Genomic DNA, 24,026 nt, shown 5'->3' with positions numbered 1-24,026 from the left:
TAGTAGCAAGCTTCATGCAATTTTTATTTATAAAAAAGTCTGCAATTTTATTTTATTCTTGTTATCTTCTAGTATGGTATTTACTCATAAGTAGGATAGAAGTGGCTGAGAAGGCTACAAACAGCTGCTGGAAGGCAGTGTCTTGAGGGATGGGACTTTCAGTACTTCCATTACTTTTTTTCTAAGTTCTTTCTCCTAATCTTTCTGCTCTCAGTCTTTGAACATCTTTCTTATTGTTGTCTGTCTTCAGGACTTTCTCTTACTTTTAAGGGGTGTAGGAATTCTTTTTGGATGATCCTGTCTGAGAACCCAGCTGTGCAATACTGAGAAGTGTGGTATAGCTCTTAAGTCTACAGAGTTCTAGTAGTTTCTTCAGGAAGTGATGGAGAGATAACAGAGAGAAAATCACTGTCCTCTGCCATAATCTCCTTACCAGTAGCTGTAAGCACGTCAGAAGAAAAGAATAATTTTGGTCTGCTCAACACGCACATACGTCAGATCACATCAAGGTGTATAATTTTGGATAAAGTACCCCCATAGCTCTAAATATCTGAAGAAAGCTGGTTTTATTTTTAGTTGGTTTTATTTGAAATGTGTTCAAACATGCAGCATTTGGTTTCGTTGCTTTAAATTTGGATGACTTGGGGCACATCTGAATGCAGCTGAGGCTTAAGGGCAGGTGTTCCTGAGCTGGGGGTGGTAACTCCAGCTGTGTCATGGCACTTAAGCAGCAGGGTATGTATCCAAATAAAACACAGTTGGTTGTTCTCTCCTAGGAATCAAAAGACCAGCAGAAGCAGGCTGTACAGTTAGCAGCGGGTTTTAACTTAGGAGCATTTGTGAATATAATCACAGAATCACAGAATCACCCGGGTTGGAAGGGACCTCAAGGATCATGTAGTTCCAACCCCCTGCCTAGCAGGGCCACCAAACATACACATTCAGATCAGGTTGCCCGGAATGATGTACAAGATCCTTGTGTATTTAATGTAAACAGGATAAGCACAGAACTAAATGCTTTTTTTAGACATTGTTTCAGTTGTTTTTTTCAATGAAGAAAATAATAAGTAAACTGTTACTTTGCAATTGCTTTTAAATGCAAAGTAGATCTCACTTGGAACATTTTGAACAAGATGAGTTGTACAGCAAATACCTAGAGGCTTCTATTTGAAGGGCTGATAAAGTAGGCTTTGAATGTGAATGAAAGCAATTGTTATTTTTTGCAGTGTAAAATAAGTGAAACTTGAAGAGCAAGCTTTGTGAAGAAGTTGGTTTTAGTAGTAGTATTTGGTGGTGCTTAATTACCAGCTTTATTAAATACAGAGTTAGAAAAAACTGTATTGAATGATCAGTTCACTCTTCTCTCTGCAATACAAGATTGTCTTCACAGCTGAGTTCTGGAGTCTGTCACGGGCAGTGTAATGTAATAACAGTGTAATAACTGTATCATAGTCATGTAGTTGCATTAAAAGATAAGACCTGATATAATAATTTATATGTTAAAAAATGCAAATAGCTTTTTTCAGTAAACTTAATCTAGGAAGGCTATTTAATTCTGAATATGTAACTTACTGGAGTTTTGATAAAGGATGAGGCTCTTAAAGTATCAGATATTATCACTAACAAGGAACATGGAGCATTCATCAGCAGAATATAATCTAGATTTTCTGAATACTGTCCCATTCTGGGGAAAACAAAATGTTTTTCCTGTCAACACAAAAGGTTCAGCAAACTGGACCTATCCCATGAGAAAAGTTGATGATATTTCTGAGAACTATTGATAATAGTTTTGGTGAAGCAGCATCATATGCACTGCTTTTCTGTTACTACTGGGTACTTACTAAGCTGCCTGTTAAGTGACAGTGTCATTCCCCATGCCACAGTGAAAGCAGATTATAGGCAGTGAAATTTGACAGCTAGCAAGCAGTAGTTGTGCAATTTATGGGCACGTTGACATATTTTTCAGCCTTCTAACATGTAGAAAATGAAAATATCTTCATCCTTAAGAGACACTTGGATGAGAGTTAGCTGATGGTAACCATTCAGGAGTTGTTTCACACTGAGGTATTTCACTACCCATTTTCAGTCTGTGTGTGTCATAAGATAGAATAGTGCACCTGGAGTAATGGATAAGCTGTTTCAAAATGAAATTTGAATAAACAAAATAATAATTTAAATAATAGTCAGTATTCCTAGGAATTGAAGCAAATTTGACTAGTGAGATTCAAATGGAAATACTGAAACAAGCAACTAATTTCATTAGCAACACCTAATTAATTCTAAGGAAACTGTCTGGAGAAGGAATGAGCATAGGAGGACTGGGAATATGCATACAAGTGGGAACAAATTTCTCTGGCCTGCAGGTGGTGCAGTCTTTCACAGCCTGGTTATCCATCCCAGGTAACAGTCAGTGTTCCATCTGTAGCAGTTTTTCTTAGGATGACCAGGTGTGTGTACAGTGACCCCATCATTGTGCTGAGCTCCTCTGGCAAAGTATCTGCAAAAAGAGCTGTTCCCACAATGTTTCAGTATTGGGTTAAAAAGAAGGCAGTCAGCCTAAAGCACTTGGCCTCTGTTGTAACTGAATTTCAGACAAAAAGCATGGCAAGTTTGGTGCTAAAAAAAAAAAGTCTGGTGTAATAGACATGAAATTGTCATCTTAAGAGTGTGAATGTGATAGCTCTTATAGGGGACTGTTAGAAAGCTCCTATTACAAGGTAAGTTTAAAGAAATAGTTTTTCACCTAAGTCTGGGATTGTTTGGTCCGGAGAAGAAGAGGCTCACAGGAGCTCTCAACAACTCCCTGAAAGGAGGTTGTGGCAAGGTGGGGGTTGTCCCAAATAAGAGCAATAAGTTAAGAGGAAATGGCCTCAGGTTGTACCAGGGGAGGTTCAGGTTGGATATTAGGAAGAATTTGTCAGGAAGAGTGGTGTGGCATTTGAACAAGCTGCCCAGGGAGGTGGTGGAGTCCCCATCCCTGCACGTGTTCCAGGAAAGGGTAGATGTAGCACTGAGGGACGTGGGTTAGTGGGCAATGTTGGCAGTAGGTGAATGGTTGGACTAGGTGATCATAGAAGTCTTTTCCAACCTTAATGATTCTATTATTCAAGCTGCAACAGTGAAATGTCAAAATTTGCGTATGAGAATGAGAAAAATGTCTCCAAAGATCACGCTGATGAAAAGTCAGAGGACAGGTACTTTTGTGTGTGCAGGTCTAGTCTCAGTTGCTTCTTGCTGAGGTATACTTTGTGAAGGATGCTTGCTATTAAATCTGAAATCGTAAAGAAAAGAAAAATGTAGCAAATCTTACTTCTCATTTGAGTAACATACAGCATGTTTTGACAGGATCCACATATGGCATCTTATCTTCAGCTTAACCAACTGTGTTTCTCACCGGTCTGAGAGTAAAATAAACATCTCCGTACCTTTTTGAGGAGGCAAGGTGGGCTTTGCTTTCAGCCATCACTTGGTTGTAACGAATGTTCTCATTTTCTCTTCTCAGCAGGTATCCCCCAGGTGTTGTAAGTGTGGCTCCGACTGGCATACCTACAGCAGTAGAAGGAATTGTCCCCAACCCTATGTCTTTATCACACGGCCTCCCTGCTGTAGCCCACCCGCCCCATGCTCCTTCTCCCGGCCAAACTGTCAAACCAGAAGCTGATAGAGACCACCCAAGCGACCAATTGTAGCCTACGAAAACAGCATTCCCAACATCGGAGATTTCAACTTCAGCGTATGGAAAAGAAAACAACAAAACAAACACAAAACCCTGGATTTTGATCAAGGCAAAACCATGAACTTAAAGGAGGAGACGATGATTGGTTTAGAAACTGGTCCAATATACAGTATAAAAGGAAAAGGTGGGAGACAAAAAGAAGATTTGGAAACATTTTTTCCTCCGTATAAATTGTAGTTTGTCCCTGTCCAGTGAACTGATTCACTGTTTCTGTGTCCTATGGGTTCTTTGTTAAGCAAGAGAAGTTAGTAGTTAATTATATCATGAATGTACTTGTCTGTGTACAGTTTTTAGAACATTAAAAAGGGTTTGTTTGCTTAGCTGTCAACAAGGAAAAACGTAAGGGAGGCATTCAGCAAACCAATTTTGAGATTAAAAATCCTTTCTTTTATATTTTAAAACATGCCCCAAAATGAGGCAGTTGGCAAACTTCTCAGGACAACGAATTTTTCCCATTTTTCTTTCTACGCCACACAGTGCATTGTTTTTTCTACCTGCTTGTCTTATTTTTTAGAATAATTAAGTAAACAACAGAAAAACCATTTCTCCTAATTTTGGCATGAATTCCCTTGTTTCAAAATGAAGACAACCTTGCAAAGAGATTTTGAGGAAAAAAAAAAAAAGGTTTTGTATAAACGAGCATTGTGCTTTTTGTCACCAGTTAAAGTATATATTATTGGTGGTATGAGAAAAAGGCACTAGACTACTGAAAAGTAGCAGCATTTCATTGCCTACATTGATTCCTTCCTGGTAATGTGGTAGGCTAGCAATATTTTGGTTAAAATCATGTTTGTGACTGTAACCATTTGTATGAATTATTTTAAAGAAATAAAAATCCCAGACAAATACCATATGTGTAAAAATTTTTATTTCTAGTAACTGTTTATTCAACTTTTATTAGGTTTCTTAGCTGTAATTTTTAAACAGATGCTGTCAAGTATTTCATTTCTAGCTTTACTTTGCTCTCTGTTGTTTGTAATACCGTCTTGGAAGCTTGAAAAATAAAAGAAAAAAAATTTCTTTCCATGCCATTTTTTCCCTTTACGTTTCGTAAATGTCGATCTTCTTTCCTGTGTTTCTAATGGAGTTTGAAATTAAGATGGATTTTGATTTGTGCGTCGGCATCATCAGCTACAATATGGTAACAGCGTTTGTGCCACCACTGTGGGCAGAGCAGAGCAGGTACAACAGCACCACGACAATAATAATAATAAACGTCTTTTGCCGAAGTCCAACATGAGAAGTGTGCATTGTTTTATTTATGTTGGGATGATGGAGGCGTGCGGCAGAACGGGATTGCATTTGTCGTGCGGAAGGAGTCTGTTTCACAGGCGGTGTTTTTCAGGCAGGTTTTCAGCTGGAAGCCTTCACCTCTTTGAGATGGCCTTCATCCCTGTGTGGTGTAAAGAGCAAATTGAGCTGCTGCGAGAGAAGTACTGACTGGAGAGACGTGAATCTGGAGACAAGCCTCCTAGGTTGTCTCTTGTTAGTTCATTAATCTGAGCATAGCTGCCCACTTACGGTTGCTGAGCTATTCTGAAGACAGTTCCTGTCCAAAACGGCCTCCAGTTCTGTTAGGAAGATGTCAGCAGATTGCAAATCAAGAAAGGTGGATAATTAATTGTGGGTCTGTTTTCAAGGAACAGGTAAGTGAAATTTTGTCTCCGTGATGAGTGGAAGGAGGCTGCTAGTCAGCTGTGTGGCAAAAAAAAAACAAACAAAAAAATCAAATGCAGTCTCCTGCAGTTGAAGTGTATTGTCGTATTTCATTGGTAATTCACGTCTTAAGATGACTCTTTGCAGGACTGAAGAACCTTCTTGAACGAACGTAAACAAACATTTAACATCTGGTTGCCAAGGATTGCTGACTGTTTAATTTGTTAGCAAAGGAACCAGATTTCTGGAGGAAAACCAAGGCAGTTGTTTTCTTCCTCCAGCATCAGTTTTGACAGAGCTTATATAAGTAAGCTTTGTTTCCAGTGAATCAATAAATGAAAAAAAGAACGGAAGCCATCACTATTTACAGCATGTAGCTCTGAAGTGTTCTGCACAGTGTTGGGGTCATCATCCATGCTTGCTCAGGCAGAGCTTTTTTCAGGATTTGAGCCTGAAATACTGCAGTGATGGGTGTAACAGGGCTTTGCTGCTGTGGTGATGCATGTTCAATAGTTCTGTGCTAGTACTTGAGATATATTTGTCAGTCTTACTGCCGAAGGGTAATCCAGTTTCCTGCTTTTATTGGAGCAGAAGGGGAAAGTCATCCAGGCAGTACAAAAGACCAATGCGTACTGACTTCTGGGTTATCATCTGAGAAGCTTTAGAGCAAATTTGAAAGTAAAAAATAAAAATAACCGAGTAAATGACTAATTGGAAAAGTGTGCCACAATAAACAAAGAAACCCCGTTCTCTCATACTAACATATCTTTTGCAGCTGATTTTGCTAGGTTGTAGAAACATGATTTCCTCCATCTGGTAATGTATGTGCTGGAAAGAATTCGTGCACAAGTCAGTGGGAAAATAGCAACTGAATAGGCAATGGCAGAGGAGGGCAAGGGGAGATGGCCTGAGGTGGTACTGGAAGATAAAATGAAGGGTGACAGGGGAGGTGATTGAAGGCACTCTGATTTTTTGTGTTGCCTAAATTAAGGATTGTGGCCAAGAGACACGGAGAGGCACTGGGGACTGCACAAGAGCTGGGTGCTGCCAGTAGTGGGAAGGTGCCAGCTGTACACATGCAGTCAGAACAAAGACTTGTCAGGAGTTATAAGCATTTCCCATGCTGGGGCTGATTCATTGCTGCTATGGGGCAGCTGTGGGGAAAAAAAAAAAAAAAAAAAAAAAAAAAAAAAAGTGATTGCAGATACAACAGGTGAATTATTTTTTTGTAGTGATTGAGCAAATCAGTGATGCTACACAGGACATAGAGCATTTGCTAGGCAGTTTTGCCCATGCACCTTCAAAGGGAGGAGCTCTGGCTGAGGTTGTAGCAGATTCCAAATGGCTGAAGAGGAGGGGGCTTATCAGGTGAGAAGAAATTGGAGTAACTTGGCTTTTTGAAGATTAAAGCAGAGGCTCAGTGAGGAAAATGACTTGTATAAATAATGAGATGCTGAGGAGGAGGAAGAAATGCAAAAGAAACACTGATGTGGACAAGCATAAATGGAGATTGGGAAAAGATGTCTTATCAGCAGTGAGACTCTGGAAAAGGTTTCTAATAGTGTATCAGATGTAATCCTGAAATTCCATCCACTTGTTTTTGTTAGATTTTGTAACTTTTTTCCTAATCCATAATGTAAGAACACTGTTCAAGGGTCATAACAGGTCTGCTACCATACTACGAGATAAGGAGAAAGTGCTCTGTTTTCTTATGCAGCTCTCCACCTCAAGCCAGTTAAGGCTGGCTCTCCAAATGAGTGAGATTGCTGTTACCCACTCGCTTCTTGCCTCAGACCAAAGAATTTTCTTCCCCTGTTAATCTCAGTGGTCTCTTGGATAAGGTCCTTGTTCTCATTGAAGGAGAGGGCAGCACTGCCGGTGTTTCCTTTATTCACTCCCACTTTTCTACCTTTTGTGAGTTGGAGAGGAAAAAGCCAAAAATCAAACATACAGGCAGAAAGCAGGGAAGAAGCAGTCATTGGACTTAAGGGCGGAGAATACTGGCAGAGAATACTGGATCATTTGTCTGTCTACTCTGTTAAGCCACTGAATGTCTTGTGATTCTTTGTTAAACCTGGTATCTTGTTTTGAATTAAGTAAACCTTTCAGAAAGATTTCTTGTCCCTTTAATTAAAATGTCAAGTGACTTTGTTATTTTTTTGCTGTTTCCTTTGATAGTTTGCTGAAATGCAAAATAACCCTGGCTGCAATTTTTAAGCCACTTTATTTAATTTGGCTTTCCCTGGCTCTGAATTCCAGTTATTGTTTCATGTTGAACATGAGGTCATGTGGGCTGACCTGTGTTGGTGAGCATGTTATATTTTAGCCAATCCTCCTTTATACTGAGGTCAGTGACACATCTTCCAGGAAGACCAAGCTGTATTATTCATCTGCTTACTTTTCCAGTTTCTGTCATTACCAGATACACAATATTGTACATCATTTCCTTTGTGGCCCTCTATTTTTGTCATTTAGAATGGCATAGTTCTTAGTTTTCTTCTGCAGATGGAATGGCAGGATTTTTCATCTCTGAGGCTGCTAGCTCTTCTTGCCTCCGTTGGCTTTCCAGTTTCCTTGGAAAATTTATTCCTGTGAAGTCATAAAGTGCTTGAAGAACTTAATTCATTGTCCTCTCAGTCTGCAAATTGTATTGGCTGCAGTAGAACTGAGCAGTGGTGGAAGCTCTAAGTTGTGCACGTCCCAAGTGTTTGAAGCAGTCCTGCTCTCGCAGATAAGTCTTTCTTTTCTTATCATCTCACAGATCTGCTCTGTTTCTGTATCTGCCTCTTACAGAACACGGCCTGTTTGTGTTCTGGGAACACAAAATGTATTTGTGAAATTCTTTCCTGTTTTAGAAAAAGGTGGCCTTTGGTCAATTGTACTTTTTCTCTTCTGCGAGTTCCAGCTCAAATCAGACCAGTCATTTTTTAGCTCTCTTGTGCACTGACTGCCATGCACAGTATTTTCCCAAACTCAATATTCTCTCCTTTCTATCTGCTTTTGAGCTTGAGATCTCTCAATTGGTATTTCTATATGCGTTTCCTCATCTGGAGTTTCCATTTGCTGTTAATTTATGTCTATTCAGATCCACTCTCAGCAGTTTGGGGTTTTTTTGCCTTCACATTTCTGCTGAGAATTTTAATGGAGTGTTTTCTCAAAGTATTGTTTGTTTTGGCAGAGGGAGTTGTGTTGTTTTATGCCAAGGCCACCTTAAACAGGCTGAAATGTGTCCTTGGGGTGACGAGAGGCATTTGAGACATTTCTAAGATGATGTACATAACTCTCTCAGCACGACAATCCATTGAAGACATTTGTTATTTGCAGTCTTTGACTACCTCTTTCATGTGCTGCCTGAATCTGATAAGCTCCACCAGTTGGGAGTAGTGACTCAGCTCAAGAAATAAAGTAAGAAAGTGTTTTTAAAAATGTATTTAAATGAATACATATATTTAACTGCAAAGGTTTAAAGTAATCTAAAGGAACAAGGTTATTAAATTGTCCCCAGAGCCCTTTCAATGTGTTAAATATGATGTATTGGAAGTAGACAGTGACGATAATAAGATTACTTCTCTGTATGTTCAGTGACATCTTACATTGTTTGGGAAAATGGGATGGAGCTGTTCCTCCCTGGACAAACCCTGGGAATTAGGGCAGCAAATCAATATCCCAAAATAGATCTACAGAGGATGGACATCTGAGCTGTATGGTTCCAAATTCCTCCACCTCTTTTCAGGAAGTCCCACCAGGTGCCATTGGTTGAGTTGAGCACAGGTGCCTCCCACACAGCTGCCAGCTTTGCAGCGTTTTCCCTTCTCCAGAAGGGAACAAGGAGCAGGGTTGGCTCTTTAGCACCCTTAAAAGCATCGCAGGAAATCCTCGTTGCTATTGAGTAGAATTTTGGTTGAGCCCTGATTTAAAGGCCAGTCCTTGCTATATTTCATTGCTCTTAAAACACAAGAGGAAAAAAAAAATCTACTTTTAGTATTTTCTGGTATTTTGCTATTATCAGTAGTTTTTTGTATTAAAATCTTGATTTGTGTGGACTTCAAGGCATCTCTAAGTTCTTTTAAGAATGGGATTCAGTCAACTTGGTGTTTGATTTGTCATGTTTTATAGCTCTACTACACGTGAAATGAGTTCCTCGTATTCTGAAGTTACAATGATGCATTTATCTTTAAATGACAGCAAAACGTAATTAACTGCAAGGCCACGACTTTCCATTCCAAGCACGAAGTTGAAAGGCCTATCCTTCGAAATGGCTTGTTGAAATTGCAGATTTCCAAGAATTCATGTTCTTAACAACTTTGTTTTTTTCTCTTCCTCTCACAGACCAGCTATTGCAATCACAGGATACAGCCTTTGTGTTGTGAGAAGTGCAGGTAAGAGATGAAAAAAATCTCCACTATGACTCAAAGCTTGATTTCAGCCTTTGCAAATTCTAAGTATGAAGGCACTGTTCTGCATCATGTAACTAGTAGCTAGATCCGGTCCCATTTTCCAGAGGAAATAAAATCCTATGCCTGTTGAAAGACCAATATTCAATAGGGACCTCTTTCATTGCTTCAGACACCCTACTTGAATTTTCATGCACATCTGGGATCATAGAACCATAGAATGGCTTAGGTTGGAAAGGATCTTAACCCCCCTCCATTTCAACCCTGCCTGTGGTTTCCCCCCCTCAGGCTCCATCCAACCCGGCCTTGAGCATCCCCAGGGATGGGGCACCCACAGATGGCTGGGCAGCAGTGCCGGGGCCTCATCACTCATGCTTTGTTTAAAGGTGTTTTGGTTTCTCATTACAATTTCAGGTTGGATATTAGGTAGAATTTCTTCTCAGAAAGAGTGATGAGACATTGGAACAGGTGTCCAGAGTCCACCATCCCTAGAGATGTTTAAGGAAAGGGTAGAAGCAGTACTCAGAGGCATGGTTCAGTGGGCAGTATTGGTGGTAGGTGGCTGCTGGACTAGATATCTTAGAGGTCTTTTCCAACTCTTAATGATTCTATGATCCAGGTTGTGAAAGTAACCATGAGCCACTCTGCTCTTGCACAACCCTGCTGTTTCTATTAGGACACCTTTAAGTGACAGATTTATTTTCAAAATTCATTTTTAATAATGTTCATTCCAGAAGTCTGGACCTGCAGACATGCAGTGTCTGCTCAGTCTGGCAAGGAACAGCATGCCTGCTGCTGGCTGAATGCATCAGAGGACACAAATTGTGGTCTGACCCTTGCTTATATATATTGTTAAATATATTGGAATGCGTGAGAAGAATGCAGTGTAACACTGAATGTGAGCTGCTGGAGGTGGGGGATGGCACCTGGGTTGGATTAACCTTTGGTTTAGGTGACACAAGTGGCCTAAGCTTCCACCTCACCAACCACTAACAGGAGCAAAACCAGAGTGCTGCTCCAATTCGCTCTAATTCCTGTCTCAGAAACCTTTTGCTGTTCTTTGTTTCATGCAGGACTACATCCTGGCTCTGTAGAACCAGGGTGATGTTCTACATGGACTTTTCTACTGAATTTTCTGCAAATTCAACGCCTGCATGTTCTGTGTTCCTCTGTTCTGTACACTGCATTTTTACTGCCTTTCTTCCTCTCTCTCACAGCCATAAAGCTGCTGGACATGCTGACGGCATGGCCACAGGCCACGGGGGCATGCTGCTGGGTAGCAAAGTATCTGTCGTGTCTGCCTTGGCCTTTCCTAGCCTTCCTTCCTTGGCCTGTCCTGGCCTTCTCCAGCCATTGCTGGCTTTCCTACTCTGACTTCTCTGACTTTGCTTCCCCAGCCAGCTCCAAGTAAGCATGCCTCTTCTGCCCGTAGTACATGAGGACTACCAGCTCCAAGGCTGGCCGGTGATCCTATTCCTCATTATGACCTTACAATAATTAAAGGGAGATTATAAACAGGAGTGAAACCAACTTTTTACATGGGTTGTTAGTGATAGGACAAGGGGAAATCGTTTTAAACTAAAGGAGGGGAGATTTAGATTAGGTATCAGGGGGAAGTTTATTACTCGGATGGTTGCAAGGCTGTGGCACTGCTGCCCAGAGAGCTGTGGATGCCCCATCCCTGGAGGTGCTCAAGGCTGGGTTGGATGGGCCCTGGGCGGCCTGGGCTGGTGGGGGGGCACCCAGCCCACAGCAGGGGATTGGGGCTGGGTGGGCCTTAAGTTCCCGTCAAACCCAAACCATTCTGTGATTCTATGACCCTCGCTATACATATTGTGTGGGGTCAAACCCTGCTGGCGGCCCTTCAACAGCAGAATTTGCCATTGTATCTCAGAGCTGGAAGAGGATGAGAATTAGGCAGCCCAGTGAGGCAGGGTATAAAGGGGTGTCAGCTCCTCTGGTAATTGCAGCCCAGAATGCAGTTAATCTTTCTGAATTAGAGGGCTTAAAGACCTTGCACCTGTTCTGTAAAGAGGCTCTATAAATGCATTTTTGTCTTTATGAATATGTAAATAGATATTTGGAAGTAGTTCCTGCTCCAAATGTTTTCCAACAGAGGCAAGTTAGAAAGCAGCAGGGCAGCAGTGGCACACTCGGTACATTTCAAAGCCAATGCATGGGTTATGCTGTTTGTTTCTGTGACAGTCTGATTTTCGTGGGATAGGCCGTGGTGCTTTTGCCCACTGGAGATGTCTCAAATTACAGTTTTCCTTCCTGAGCTGTTTTGCTGTTTTCCTTTTTTTTTTTTTTTTTAATTTATTTTATTTTATTTCTCAGTAGCTTTGAGGGGCCCTCAGAGGGAAGTTTCCAGTTCCCACTCTTCCTCTCTATGGTGACAGCAGTGCTCTTGGCTGGCTCTGCTCAGATACTCTCATGCATGTCCTGCTCTTCTTGCCCTATTTCAGAGGGCTGCAGCACCTCTCCTATGAGGAAAGGTTGAGGGAACTGGGATTGTTTAGCTTGGAAAAGAGAAGGCTCCAGGGAGACTTCACTGTGGCCTTCCAGTACTTGAAGGGAGCGTATAAACAGGAGGGGGAACGGCTGTTTACGAGGGTGGATAGTGATAGGACAAGGGGGAATGGTTTTAAACTGAGACAGGGGAGGTTTAGGTCAGATATTAGGAGGAAGTTTTTCACACAGAGGGTGGTGATGCAGTGGAACAGGTTGCCCAAGGAGGCTGTGGATGCCCCATCCCTGGAGGCATCCAAGGCCAGGCTGGATGTGGCTCTGGGCAGCCTGGTCTGCTGGTTGGTGACCCTGCACGTAGCAGGGGGTTGGAACTGGATGAGCATTGTGGTCCTTTTCAACCCAGGCCATTCTATGATTCCCTAACAACACTACTTGCGGCCATGCAGCTCACTGCTTTGCTTATTGTGCCTATTTGGGTGGGTGTTGTACCTCTTTCTTAGAGCTGCTGGGACATGGAGCTTCTGTGGTGCCCATCAGTGTTGTTTCCCTCCCTCTCCATTGGCTTTCACCTGAAAGAGCAGAGAATTTGTTTTGCCATGTTTTAGAATGTGGTGGAGATTTCCCCGTTTAGAACAGTGAGAAACATAGGCAGAAGTGGAATTACTCTTCTTCTCCCTGTCTTTGGCAAAGCAATCATTACAATGTGTCTGCAGGCTAAAATTAGGTGTGTTTGCAATGGTTATTTGCCACACAGTAATACTAGCTATAGGCAAAAGTGGTGAACACAATGCAGATTTTTGATCAGCCTCTCATGAGTGGAGCACTGGTCTCCTGGAGGAAAGGCAGTGCATGATGCTGTGCCCAATGCTTGTTATTTCAGGGTCACACCATTCATGCTCATACTGCCCTGAGGTTTCACAAAATACCTGAAGTCTGGATTTTAATAGCTTTTGATTACATGACTTCTTAATCTTGATGCTGATGTTCTAATATCTGTGTTGATCGTTCTGTTTTTAGTTCTTGTGGCCTAAAGGAATTCTGGCCGTCTCAGCTGTGCGATGGATCTGGAAAAGGTGAGTTGTGAGTCTCCCATTGTCACAGTCTGGAAGCAAGAGACTTCATGGTAGGTAGGAGTCCAGCTGGAGGTCTGAAAAGTGCTGCTGGTCCCTACCATGACAATAGGTAACTGTAGTATAACTCAGTGCATGATAAGATAAAGTAGATATCCCCAGGCCTTCCTTGTGCCATGACAGTTTTCAGCTGTAAAGCTGACTTCCTAGGATGTCCTTCAGTTTGCAGTACCTTGCTATGAGACAAAAGCAGAAACAGAACCTACTGTCTAAAAAAGTTAAATATATAAAAATGGTACCAAAATCACAATAAATTGACAACAAATATTCTTCTTGGATAGGCATGGGAAGCATGTATAGCAATGCAATATAGCCTGGTGGTCCCATTTCACAGCAAGGGGAATGTATTTGTTATTTGTAACAGGTTGATCAATGATTAACAGACATTACAAGTAATGGTTAATTGATTGTTTTAGACTTGGTTCACACATGGCTGGCAGCAATCAGTAACACTGCATTCACACTGTAGTGTATTTATGGCAGTTATTAATCACACAGTAGTGTTTAAATGTTCCCATTTTATTAGGTGTAACTGAATTTTCAATAGCACGTCAGCAAATGTGAGCTCTGCCTTCACATTAGCAAAAGGAAAGAAATAACAAACCAGGGAATTTGGCCTTGCTTTCTTCAATGTCAGAAAACCATAAGCTGCATAAATTGGAGGCACTGCCAGATTATGAGAGCAATTTTAAGAAAAATGTGCCATTTATGGATGAAGCACACTTAAGGATTTTTATAATTACAAATATTTGTACTGTTAAGTGAATTGCATTAAATTATTTGTTGTTGTTGCTTTATTTCCCTGGAGGACTCTCATGTAGTGCAAGCTTTGTTATACTGATAAATGTGCCTGAAAGCGTTATAATGTAGTGATGCATTGTAATGATAAATAGATCTGGTTAAGTAGTAAAGATCAAATACACAATTAAGCATCTTGCTGAGCAAGGGAAAACAATAGTGAAATCAGTAAAGATGAATACAAACGGTTGTGTTGAACCAAGCAAAAAATATTTTCTTGTGTCTACAAAATGAGGAAATCCGGCTGGATCCTTGCATAAACAGATTTATAAAGTGCTGAAATGTATAAATTATCTTTAAATGTTCAGCATCTATAGCCAAGGACAGGGCTTTCTCTGACCACACAGAGTGATAGAGATGTGCAGAAACACAGCTCGGAGGAGGGCGCCATGGGCAGAGCTCGCAGGTCGCACGCAGTGGTGAGGCAAACAAAAACCCATTGCACTTGACAGAAATATTGGAGCTGAATATTGGCAGCACCTGCTTCCATTGTCCTGAATTTCCTTCCCTAGAACCTTTCCCAGCAGGGAGGCTGGTTCACAGTTGGCAAGGTCACAGAGGCTTCACGCGTCTCATTGCCATTTGCTTTTCCAAACATCAGGAGAAATTGTGACTCAAAAGGAGAATGCTGGAAGGGGGAAATATAGCATGAGGCACTGAGAAGGACTTTCATTTAGAACTCAGCACAGAGTCAGTGTGATCTGCTTGCAGGTTATCCATGTCCTTTCCAACTCTGAAGGTGTTTAAGTGGATTTCCTTTGCAGGGGTACCCATGGCCAAGTCAGCACAGGAGGAATTTCATAGCTCATTGTACAGATGCTATGGTGAAATAACTCCTGGAGGATTTGGAATTAGGCAGGACAGAGCAGCCAGAAGAAACAGCTAATTCTCCTGGATTGACTTAATGTGAGCTCTTACCCTACACAGTGCTTTGCCCACCTGGAATAGCGTAAGTAGTTTACTTTCCTTTGCAGTATTTGGGTATTAGCAAGGCTCAGGGGAAAGATCAAATCCTGCTTCATGGATGCCAACAGCCAAACCCCTAAGTTGTGTGCACACTGGCCAACTGTTGTGTAAACCCCACCGGTGCTCACCGAGCCCTGCTATCCCACCAGCACCATCCTAGGAAACAAAGCCTATCCACTCATGGCAGGGATTGCTGAAAACATGTTTTCCAAGGATGCACAATGCTATATGTCCCAGACAGCAAACCTGTTATTTCTCATTACCATGCATTGCTAACTATCCAAAGTTTTGCACAGCCTCCAAGTTGTTATTTAATGAGAAGCATTATTTAATGAGGAGCAGGGGAGTAGTAAGTACTACTCCAGTAGTTCTGGAGTTTAAGGGGAAAAGGAATGGCCAGAGCAGGCGGTGTGCTCCCTGCATCTGGCTTCTTGCACCTTCAGCTGCAGGTGTTGTTCATTACAAAGAGCCCTGCAAGAGTTTGCAGGGATATGCACTACCAGGAGCTTTGTGTCACTCCACAGTAACACCTTGCTGCCACTCATGCATCCAACAGGCTCATAGAATTGCTTGAGTTGGAATGGAGCCATAGAGGCCGTCCAGTCCAACTCCGCTGCAACGAACAGGGGCACCTACATCTCCTCAGGTGCTCAGAGTCTTGTCCAGCCTTGGACCTTGAGTGTCTCCAGGGATGGGGTTCCATCTACAGACCTGGCTGTGGTCTTCAATGTGTTCCTGCAGTCCAGGATCGTGGTGTTTGGCATCAACTAGGAAGAGAGAGGTCCAGCCCTGTAGCTACCAGGTTTGGCTTAACCATGTCAAGCTTGTTCATCCCTCCACCACAAATTTAGTTTATTCCTCCTTGTGAAAAATGTTTCTGCCCAGGCGGGAGAGGACATGGGAGATGTCTGGAGTGATTGCAGAGTGGAGGGGATGACCCTGTTTGATGGAAAGTGGCCACCAAAGGATTTTGCGTCTGTCAGTTTGTGCCGTTTGTTGGTCAGGGAATTTGCAGCCCAAAGGTTGTTTTGGATGCCTGCCTGCTCCCAGAAGCTCTGCATGCTCAGAACAATTTCAACTCTGTGTTAAGACAGTAATTGTAATCAAATCTCACGCTCTGCTGCCTCAGTCAGTCCCCTCTATGGAGCAGATGGGAAGGGGGCTCAAGCCAGCAAGGGCTTTCCCTCCCACCCAAGCACACAACTGGCCCAATATGTGCTGAGAGTACTTCTTTGTCTTTCCTATTGGCTTCTCTCTGCTTCTTCCCAGGTGTCAGTGACAGGCTGCAGCTGGAAAATGTTGGGCAGGGGGTTGAAGTGTGGGCAGAGAGGAGATTTTTTTTTTCTCTGCTGCCTTCTGCCTTCCGTTGGTCACACATCTATGCTGCAGAGAAAGTTTGGCTGAGAGCAGATACAGACATTTTTTGCTATCTGTTGATCTGCAGGATCAGATCTGAGCTCTGCTTGTGGGGTAAGTTGGTTACACTGGGTGATCCTACATCCTGTAGGACTCACATGAGGTGGTAGAAGAGTTGCTACCAAATTGCAAGCCTGTAATATGGCAGGTGTGGCTGTGAATGTGTGTGGAAGTTACTGCTGGTGTTGATGGTGTTGACAGTGGTGTGCTGGAGTCACTAATTGCCTCGTACAGCACTGCACAGGCACAGGGCGGACACTGCTCGTGAGTGCACCATTTTGGAAGGCCATCCCTGAGCACATGCATCCTTCCAGCAGTCTGGGGTTGAGGCAAGACCTGGTTTTGTTGGATGGTCCCTTGGTGCCTCCTTGTGTCATCTTGCATCACCTCTATCAAGAAGGCAGAATGGCACCTACTGGACTCGTGCATCCCATTGAAACACGCTCTTGAAGGCAAGTCCCAGGGATTTGATGTTTTATTTTAATTTCAGCAATGGCTGATAATGCCTTGTTAGTATAGTAGTTCTTCTATATTTTCTTCTATGTTTTCTTCCCATTTTGGCTTATTAGAACAGGAAATCACATTGTTCAGATTGAATATTAGGAAAAAAAATGTGGAAAAAGAAGTTGTAACGTAATGGAACAGATTGCCCAGGGAACAGACTGCTCAGGAGGTGGAATCACTGTCCCGGGAGGTGGATTTGTGGAGATATGGTGCTGAGGGTCATGGTTAGGGCGCATGGAGGGGATGGGATGGGATTGGACTAGATGATCTTAGACGTCTTTTTCAACTTTAATGATTCTATCATTCTGTGAAATGTATTCTGGATTAGCTGTCGAGTGTTTTAATTTTCACTTCTGTCTTATGCTGCATTCTTACTATTCTATCCCCCCACCCCCTTTTTTTTTTTTTTTAATATAAGGCCACTGAGGCTGATTGTGGCTTTTACATTGCCTGCAGAATTTGTTTCTGAATCTGATTGGTACTGGGTGACTGAGATTAATGAGATATTTGTTCTCTTTAAGGTGATGGCAATGTTTATTGCTAAAGTATAAGAGAAAACAAGCTATGTGCAGACTCTTTCCAGATTTAGGGACCTTCAGGACTGAAATCAGTCCCTCCAATATTACGATGTTGCCTTCAGTCTGGATCCTTTTCATATTCACATGACTGAGTGATTTGCCAAAGCACCTCAGGGGGGTGTTTGAGAAATCTGCTGTGCTTGCTGGAAGGGGGCAGGCAGCACCCACATGACTGCAGAGCACTGCACTTATCTGTGAATCAAAGGCCTTTTTGGCTTGGCAGAGCATCTGCAGAGCTTGCAGGGCCCTCAGCATTGAGCTCCCTTTTTACAGAACCAAGCCATGAAAATGAGCTCTTTACTCCCACTTCTTTTGATGTTGCTGGGCTATCCACCACCATGCCATCTCTGCTCTTAAATCCTCCTTTTTCTCTTCCATATCCTCCTCCTCCTTTTCCATAGACCCACAGACTTCCCCCACACATTTTGGGTGCTGGCATGATGGTGCAAGGAGAGGGCTGCTGCTGCTGCTGCTGGAGCTGTTGGCTTCAAGGAAATCAGCAATTTCTTGTGCTTTTCTTAAGAGGCGTGCAGCAGTCTCACATCCTCTCTCACAGAAGCAGCTGTCTTGATGAATATTTGCCCAAATCATTACGCTATCTAGCAGTTAGCCTGCAAAAAGGCCCAGCACCATTTGTATGGTAATGGAAGGCTTTCTCAGAAATGTTTTGGAAGCAATCAGCTAAGCTAATAGGATTTTATGTAAACCAATCTCTTTCTTTAGATCAGGATTTTTTTTTCCTGGAGAGGAGGGTAAGGGCTTTTTTAATAAATGCAAATTGATATTCCAATGAAAATGGAAATGAGAGAAGTTCATTGCCAGGGTAAAAAGCTGCGACTTTGCTCCTGCAGTAGCCTGGCTCATGATACTCTACACATCCCCCCACAGCCGCGACACATTGCTCAGGTGCTGAGGCGATGAGCCTTCCTCCCTCTTGGCCCATGCAGACAGACATGGGCCAGGCTAGGCTACTCTTCAGCCACCAAAGCAGGGTTCTTCCAGTCCTGGACCTCTGCAGAGGGTCACAGCAGTTGGTCCCAGTGAAGATGAATGGCGTGGGTTCATTGATTGATTACTCATTTCTATTGTGAATCAGCATCTCTGGTACAGTGTAACATGAATGTCCTGTGCCTCTCCAGCTGAGAAGGGGATGAGAAACACTCAGAAAGCTGACTAATGTTGTGCGTTCTGCTCTCTGCTTCTAAGATAAGTGCTCTGCTCTGGGAATTTGCTCACTGCTGAAATCACCTGCTGCAAAGGGCTTCTGCTGCAAACCTTCAGCGCTTCCCCACTGAGCTGAGGCAACTTTCCTGGCCCTGGTCCCGATGGCCTCACTGCAAATGGGGCCTGGCCTATGTGAGCATGGGCGGCTGCAGTCAGACTGCTAGCTGGGTTATTTTTCATATAGAAAGAATACAATAATACAAATACAGTAATAAACAATAATAAATCCCCTCCCACATGGTGGTGCACTTGGAAGCACTCTGTGAAGAAGTGCAGGCTGGCGAGGGCTGGGCATCCCAAAGAGTTTTAGGGGAGAGGCTGTGAGGCTGATGCTGATTTGGGCAGCAGGGTTTGGAGCTTCTCTGCCTTCTGTAGCGTGGGGCAGCTACTGCTGGTGGCAGAGAGGTGCAATGTGTCCCTGAGGCCTCAGAGTGTTGCAGCCTGGCCAGGACAAGCACTAGGCCAGGAGTAGCCATGATGGGGTCATACATCCATAAAAGTTGTTGTGTTGTTTGAACTTGTGAGCAGTGTAAATGTTTCTCTAACAAAAAACCTGCAGGAGGTTTGGCAGCAAATTCTTGTTTTCATTGTTTGCTGTTAAGTGGTACCAGCAAGGCTGCAAAGAGGAAAGGTAACCTTGTTAATGGAGCGTGCAGTCCCTTGGAAAGTCCCTTCTGAATGTCATGGATGGGAAGTGGAGAGCTGAAGTGGTTTCCTACCAAGCTGAATGTGATTTTGTGCTATGCTGTGTTGTAAGGCAGCAGCCATGGAACATGGAAGATGTCTGCTTTCGAGAGGGCTGTGCTTTGGCACGACAGAGGTGGCTAAGGAGATCAAGCCATGGTCAGTTCTGTGTCACACCAGTGCTGATCTGGAGGTACAGCGCTGACTGACAAGTGTCCTTATAACAGAACTCATGCCCTGCATGCTCTTTGCTGGATGCTCTGTGAATTAATAATGAATTGTGTCTGGAGTGGGGAACTGAGGTTCATTTGGACTCCTGCAGCTCCTGGAGTTCTCCAGGGGAGCATTTGTCCGTGGTGCACTGGCTTGGTTGTCAAAACTGGTTTGAGAAACACCTTCTTACTCCAGCACTTTCTTGTGAGCTTTGATTTATGCCAAGACAGCTGTCAGTGGTGCCTTGTTGTAGCTGTGTTGCCGAAGTGACTTGGGGTAAAAATTCCTTGAAACAGTAATTTTTTGGGGGTGTTATTTTTAGCATTAGGCCCTCCTGTACATTTAATGCTCAGGTTTTATTCTAACAGCACAGTCCAGATTTGGATCTAGGAGAGTCAAAACTAGCTTATTTAATATGCTAGTTACTCACATTATTCAAATATGTTTTCAGATTTGAAACTACATTTAATTGTATGAACAGCACTGGAAGAAAGAATATGTTTTCACTGTATGATCTTTTTCTAACCTTCCTAATATGAAGGCTGTCCCAAAAGAGCAGGAAGAGAGCAGGGCAATTTGTTTTTCCCATTCCTAGTGAGATGATTTCCATATACGTTTCTGCACTTCCAGGTAACACAAATAACACTCGATTATTAAACTGGATATTTAAACTGTTACATGGTTTAAATACTTAGTGTGTTTGTCTGGACAACATTAAGTTTATACGAATAAAAATTCTAAGAAATCCTTCTTGAACTACGAAGTCGAGTAACTTGTTTGCCCAATATTTCAATGCAGCCCTGGAGATATCATTAGAGAGGTCTTGGGAAGTTTGTTTAAACAATTTGGTCTCTGGCAGATCTATTATCACAATATTCAATAAAAATACTACTGAAGTTTCAAACTGCATCAGATTTTATATCTTCTTAGAGAGAAATTAAAATGAACAGAGTATATCCAGAAACCAATCCTGTTACTGACAGGTAATGTTAAAAACAGCCTTAAAATTTAAGTTGATCAGAAGTAGTCAGTTGAAAATGTCTTCGATGGAAAATGCAGTTTCTGCAAAAAATAATACTCAACTTTGATTGGTAAAATTGAAACAAAACCTTTCACTGCAGTTTGGATCTGGCAGAGTGAAAAAAAAAAATCTCTCTTAAAAATGAATCCAAAATCTTTCAGGAGAAAATTCCTCCAGTTTTGTGCTTCTGTTGGCTTCTGTAAACTGTGGATCAGTTCCTCCATTAAATGGGATATGCCAGCAAGGTGGATGGACATCCATTTTCAGGAAGGAACATGAAAGACACATCTGGAAACTGTGAGTTTTGCAATGCTGAATGTCTTTAAAGGTAAACTTACTTCATTTCTTTCAGGTATGACATAGTTGGCATGCAGCAGATGCCTTGCCTGGTGTTTGTCACTCCTGGTGGGTGTGTGTTGATGTGGTTTTGTCTCATGTATAGGTTGCAGGAGAATCTCATGCATGATGCAGCTGAGGTGCTTCGGATCCCTGGTTTTCTCTGCTGGCCATGTTCTTCATGTGGGCTGTGCAACAGATGCAGATGATAGAGAAGATGGAGGAATAACTTTAGGATATCCGTATGGGTGTCCTGCAGCCATTAAGCACAAGAAGAGATGACTTTCATCAAGAGAGGTAGCCAAACTAGTCAAGGAGATACTGTGTCACCCTGGTGATTCAAGGGGAAAAAGAATAATCTTGACTTTCTGTAGAAGTTTAAATGAAAACTTAAAGGTGCCAGCCATTTCTACAGGGTGGAGAGGCTGCTCTTTAATGAAGGAATGACACAAATCCTTTTGCTAACCACAGCACAAGATTCTCTGTTTTGTTATCTTCATGGAATATTAAAGCAATTTAATACATTGAAACAATATTGCAAAGCTTACGGTTGTAAAGTCTTTGAATCTAATTATGCCCTACCTATCTTTCTTCTACCAAAGTCTAAAGTTGCTCACAGCTCAAGCTCTAGTTCCTAGCCACCAACTTCCTCCTACCATCAACGGAGATAAAAGCATGTCATCTCACAGCACTTTGTTCTATTCTTAGAGGGTACCTAATGAGTGTCCTATTTGACCAGACACCTTCATTACCAATGTTGGTTTCAGGTGAGGTGAAGCCATTCTGTTCCATGGCTGTCTTTTTACCTCAACTACAGCTAATCAGAAGAGGATCAAACAGATCTCTTAAAATGCCCACACAGAAATTACTCAGTAAAGTGAAACATTTTGTAACACTTTCTTGCCTTTTTCTCTCCTGAAGCAATGATTATCATCTCTTAATTGAGTTGTCACATATTCCAAGGTGTGTTGGTGACAGCTTTACAGGTTGTCATTTGTGCACTAATCATGTCTCAATAACTTAAAATGTTTTGGAGTCCATCCACTTTGGCTTTTCTCTAGATTTTTCATGGCATCGAAAAATGCAGTTGGACATTTATCCTACTCATTGGAGTCCTCAATTTTATTTCCATCTGGTATTTCCATTCCAGTATTTGTGGGGCAGTTAACTTGGCTGAGGAAAGTGGTACGTAATTGGTCCTTTGAACTTAGTATCTACTTAATAGATAAGTTCCATTTGATCACACTTCCAAAATCTCTATTCTTTTGGGTTACTTTTTTCTTTTAGGAACTCCACATTTTACTTAAACAGTTATTTACAATATTTATTATGCACATGGTCTTATTCTGCCAGTCTCAAAGTGCTTCTCAAAAAGCAAGCAGATATAATTCAATAGCACAGTAGACAGTGACTGGATCCTGATGCCAGAAATCAGTGAATTATGTTGGACATCTGCCACATGGATGGTTGTTATCCAGTCTGCAAGGGTCACCACAAATGCCTTTCAGAATTCTGTGTTTCTTGCAGGATTGTCCAACTGGCTAGGAAGAGTGGATGTATTTAGGGCGATTTCAGACTGGTTGATAAGGATGGGGCTGGAAACTCCCCAGTGGGTCCTTATTTCCATTATGTCTCCCATGTGACTGGATCTGCTCAGAAGTTTTTAGGATGCTCCAAGTGATGGTGTTTCATGAATCAGCACCAGGAGAAAGAGCCCACCCTTGTCTGCTCTGCAGGCCACAAAGACCAGCAGGATATGAAACAACACTTCCACTATCTCTCCTCCAAGCCACTACATCAGAAATATTAATGAAGGTAAGCATTAAGTGCCAGTACACATGTTGCTTTCCCACTAGTGCTTTATTCTTTTAACGTCTTTTATTTTACTGATATTGATAGCAGTGCTTCCAGGCAGTGGGACTGGGGATTTTTTTTAGTGTCTCTAATTGAACTAAGACTAGTATGCAGATTGCTGGTAAAATAAGCTGCCTGTAAGTGGGTAAAACTGTGATGTATGCCTACTCTCAAGTGCTTTTATGGCCATGAACACCAGAGGCTATGTGTAATTACTATTTTAACCACAGGTCAGAACTTAGAACTCCTGGTGCTCAGGAGCTGTAGGCAGCAGGGGCAGATACTTCAGTCCAGACTGTCTCTTCATGTTGCTCAAATGTGTGTCTACTTAAAGAGCAGAAAAAGGCAAGGGCCTGATGCAAGTTGACTGTTCTACATATCCTGTGGTGTCAAAACTCCACAGTTTTATCTCCTTCCTAAACCTAACTCTCAAAGTCCTATCTCCTTCCTAAAGGCACAGAGAACAGAGAACTTATGGGATATCTCTGCATTGGATCAATAGGTGTCTCAGGGGTACTGGGCTATAGAGGCACAGAGTGTCTCACACTGTCTGTGAGCTTAGATGCTGCTAAATTGTAGAAATGGACCCAAAGTGGCTGACAAACTAATAACTGCTGATCCTACAGCATCTTTGGGTGTCAGAATTGCTGTTCCCCAAATGACTGTAAATGACTTTCTGCAGGGTCATGTAGAATCGCCTACTGCTAAGTAGAAATGTGAATTCTGTTTTCTCAAGTCATCAGTATCACTGGAACCCCAGGACTGTTTGACCTCACTCAGTACACATAACACATTAGGCCATGATCTATGTTAGGCCCTAGGGAATGGCAGGAGAGCACTGTATTGGCAGGTGCATTGTCACAGTCCATGAGAGCTAAGTCAAATTTGGGAGGCTTTATAGAAAATGTGTCTACTGTGGCTTTTTTTTTGCCTTTGATGCATTCATCCACCCCATCTGTTCTTTCCCTGAAGAAGAAACTTGCATGAATCATCTGATGACCATTTTTGCAAGAATCATTGGTGAGGCTGATACTCCAGTTTGCTGAG

At 42.3% G+C, this 24,026-nt stretch overlaps 1 protein-coding gene and 2 long non-coding RNA genes across 9 annotated transcripts in view; all 3 read left to right on the top strand.

Moving 5' to 3' along the window:
* CTBP1 (C-terminal binding protein 1) overlaps window positions 1-4,971 on the top strand; it is a 221,240-nt gene extending 216,269 nt beyond the window's left edge. For 6 of the 7 annotated variants that reach the window (XM_052681396.1, XM_052681398.1, XM_052681395.1 and 3 more), the window contains one exon: window positions 3,503-4,971. In XM_052681396.1, coding sequence (XP_052537356.1) covers window positions 3,503-3,689 — 187 coding nt within the window. In that variant the 3' untranslated portion in view covers window positions 3,690-4,971. The remainder of the gene's footprint in view (window positions 1-3,502) is intronic. The other variant, XM_052681397.1, reaches the window with a different exon arrangement.
* Window positions 966-3,295, top strand: LOC128079858 (uncharacterized). The gene is made up of 2 exons (XR_008206343.1): window positions 966-1,856; window positions 1,921-3,295. It is a non-coding gene; the product is annotated as an uncharacterized LOC128079858 (long non-coding RNA).
* Window positions 4,972-7,619: 2,648 nt separating the features above from the next.
* Window positions 7,620-22,934, top strand: LOC128079857 (uncharacterized). Its single transcript, XR_008206342.1, has 5 exons — window positions 7,620-8,797; window positions 9,722-9,771; window positions 13,273-13,328; window positions 20,951-21,086; window positions 21,232-22,934. It is a non-coding gene; the product is annotated as an uncharacterized LOC128079857 (long non-coding RNA).
* Window positions 22,935-24,026: the final 1,092 nt, after the last annotated feature.

This window comes from Tympanuchus pallidicinctus, unplaced genomic scaffold (assembly GCF_026119805.1).
Source record: "Tympanuchus pallidicinctus isolate F22 unplaced genomic scaffold, pur_lepc_1.0 scaffold2, whole genome shotgun sequence".
Lineage (NCBI taxonomy): Eukaryota > Metazoa > Chordata > Aves > Galliformes > Phasianidae > Tympanuchus > Tympanuchus pallidicinctus.
Note: the sequence above shows the minus strand (reverse complement) of the source record. Positions and strands in the feature narration are given on the sequence as shown.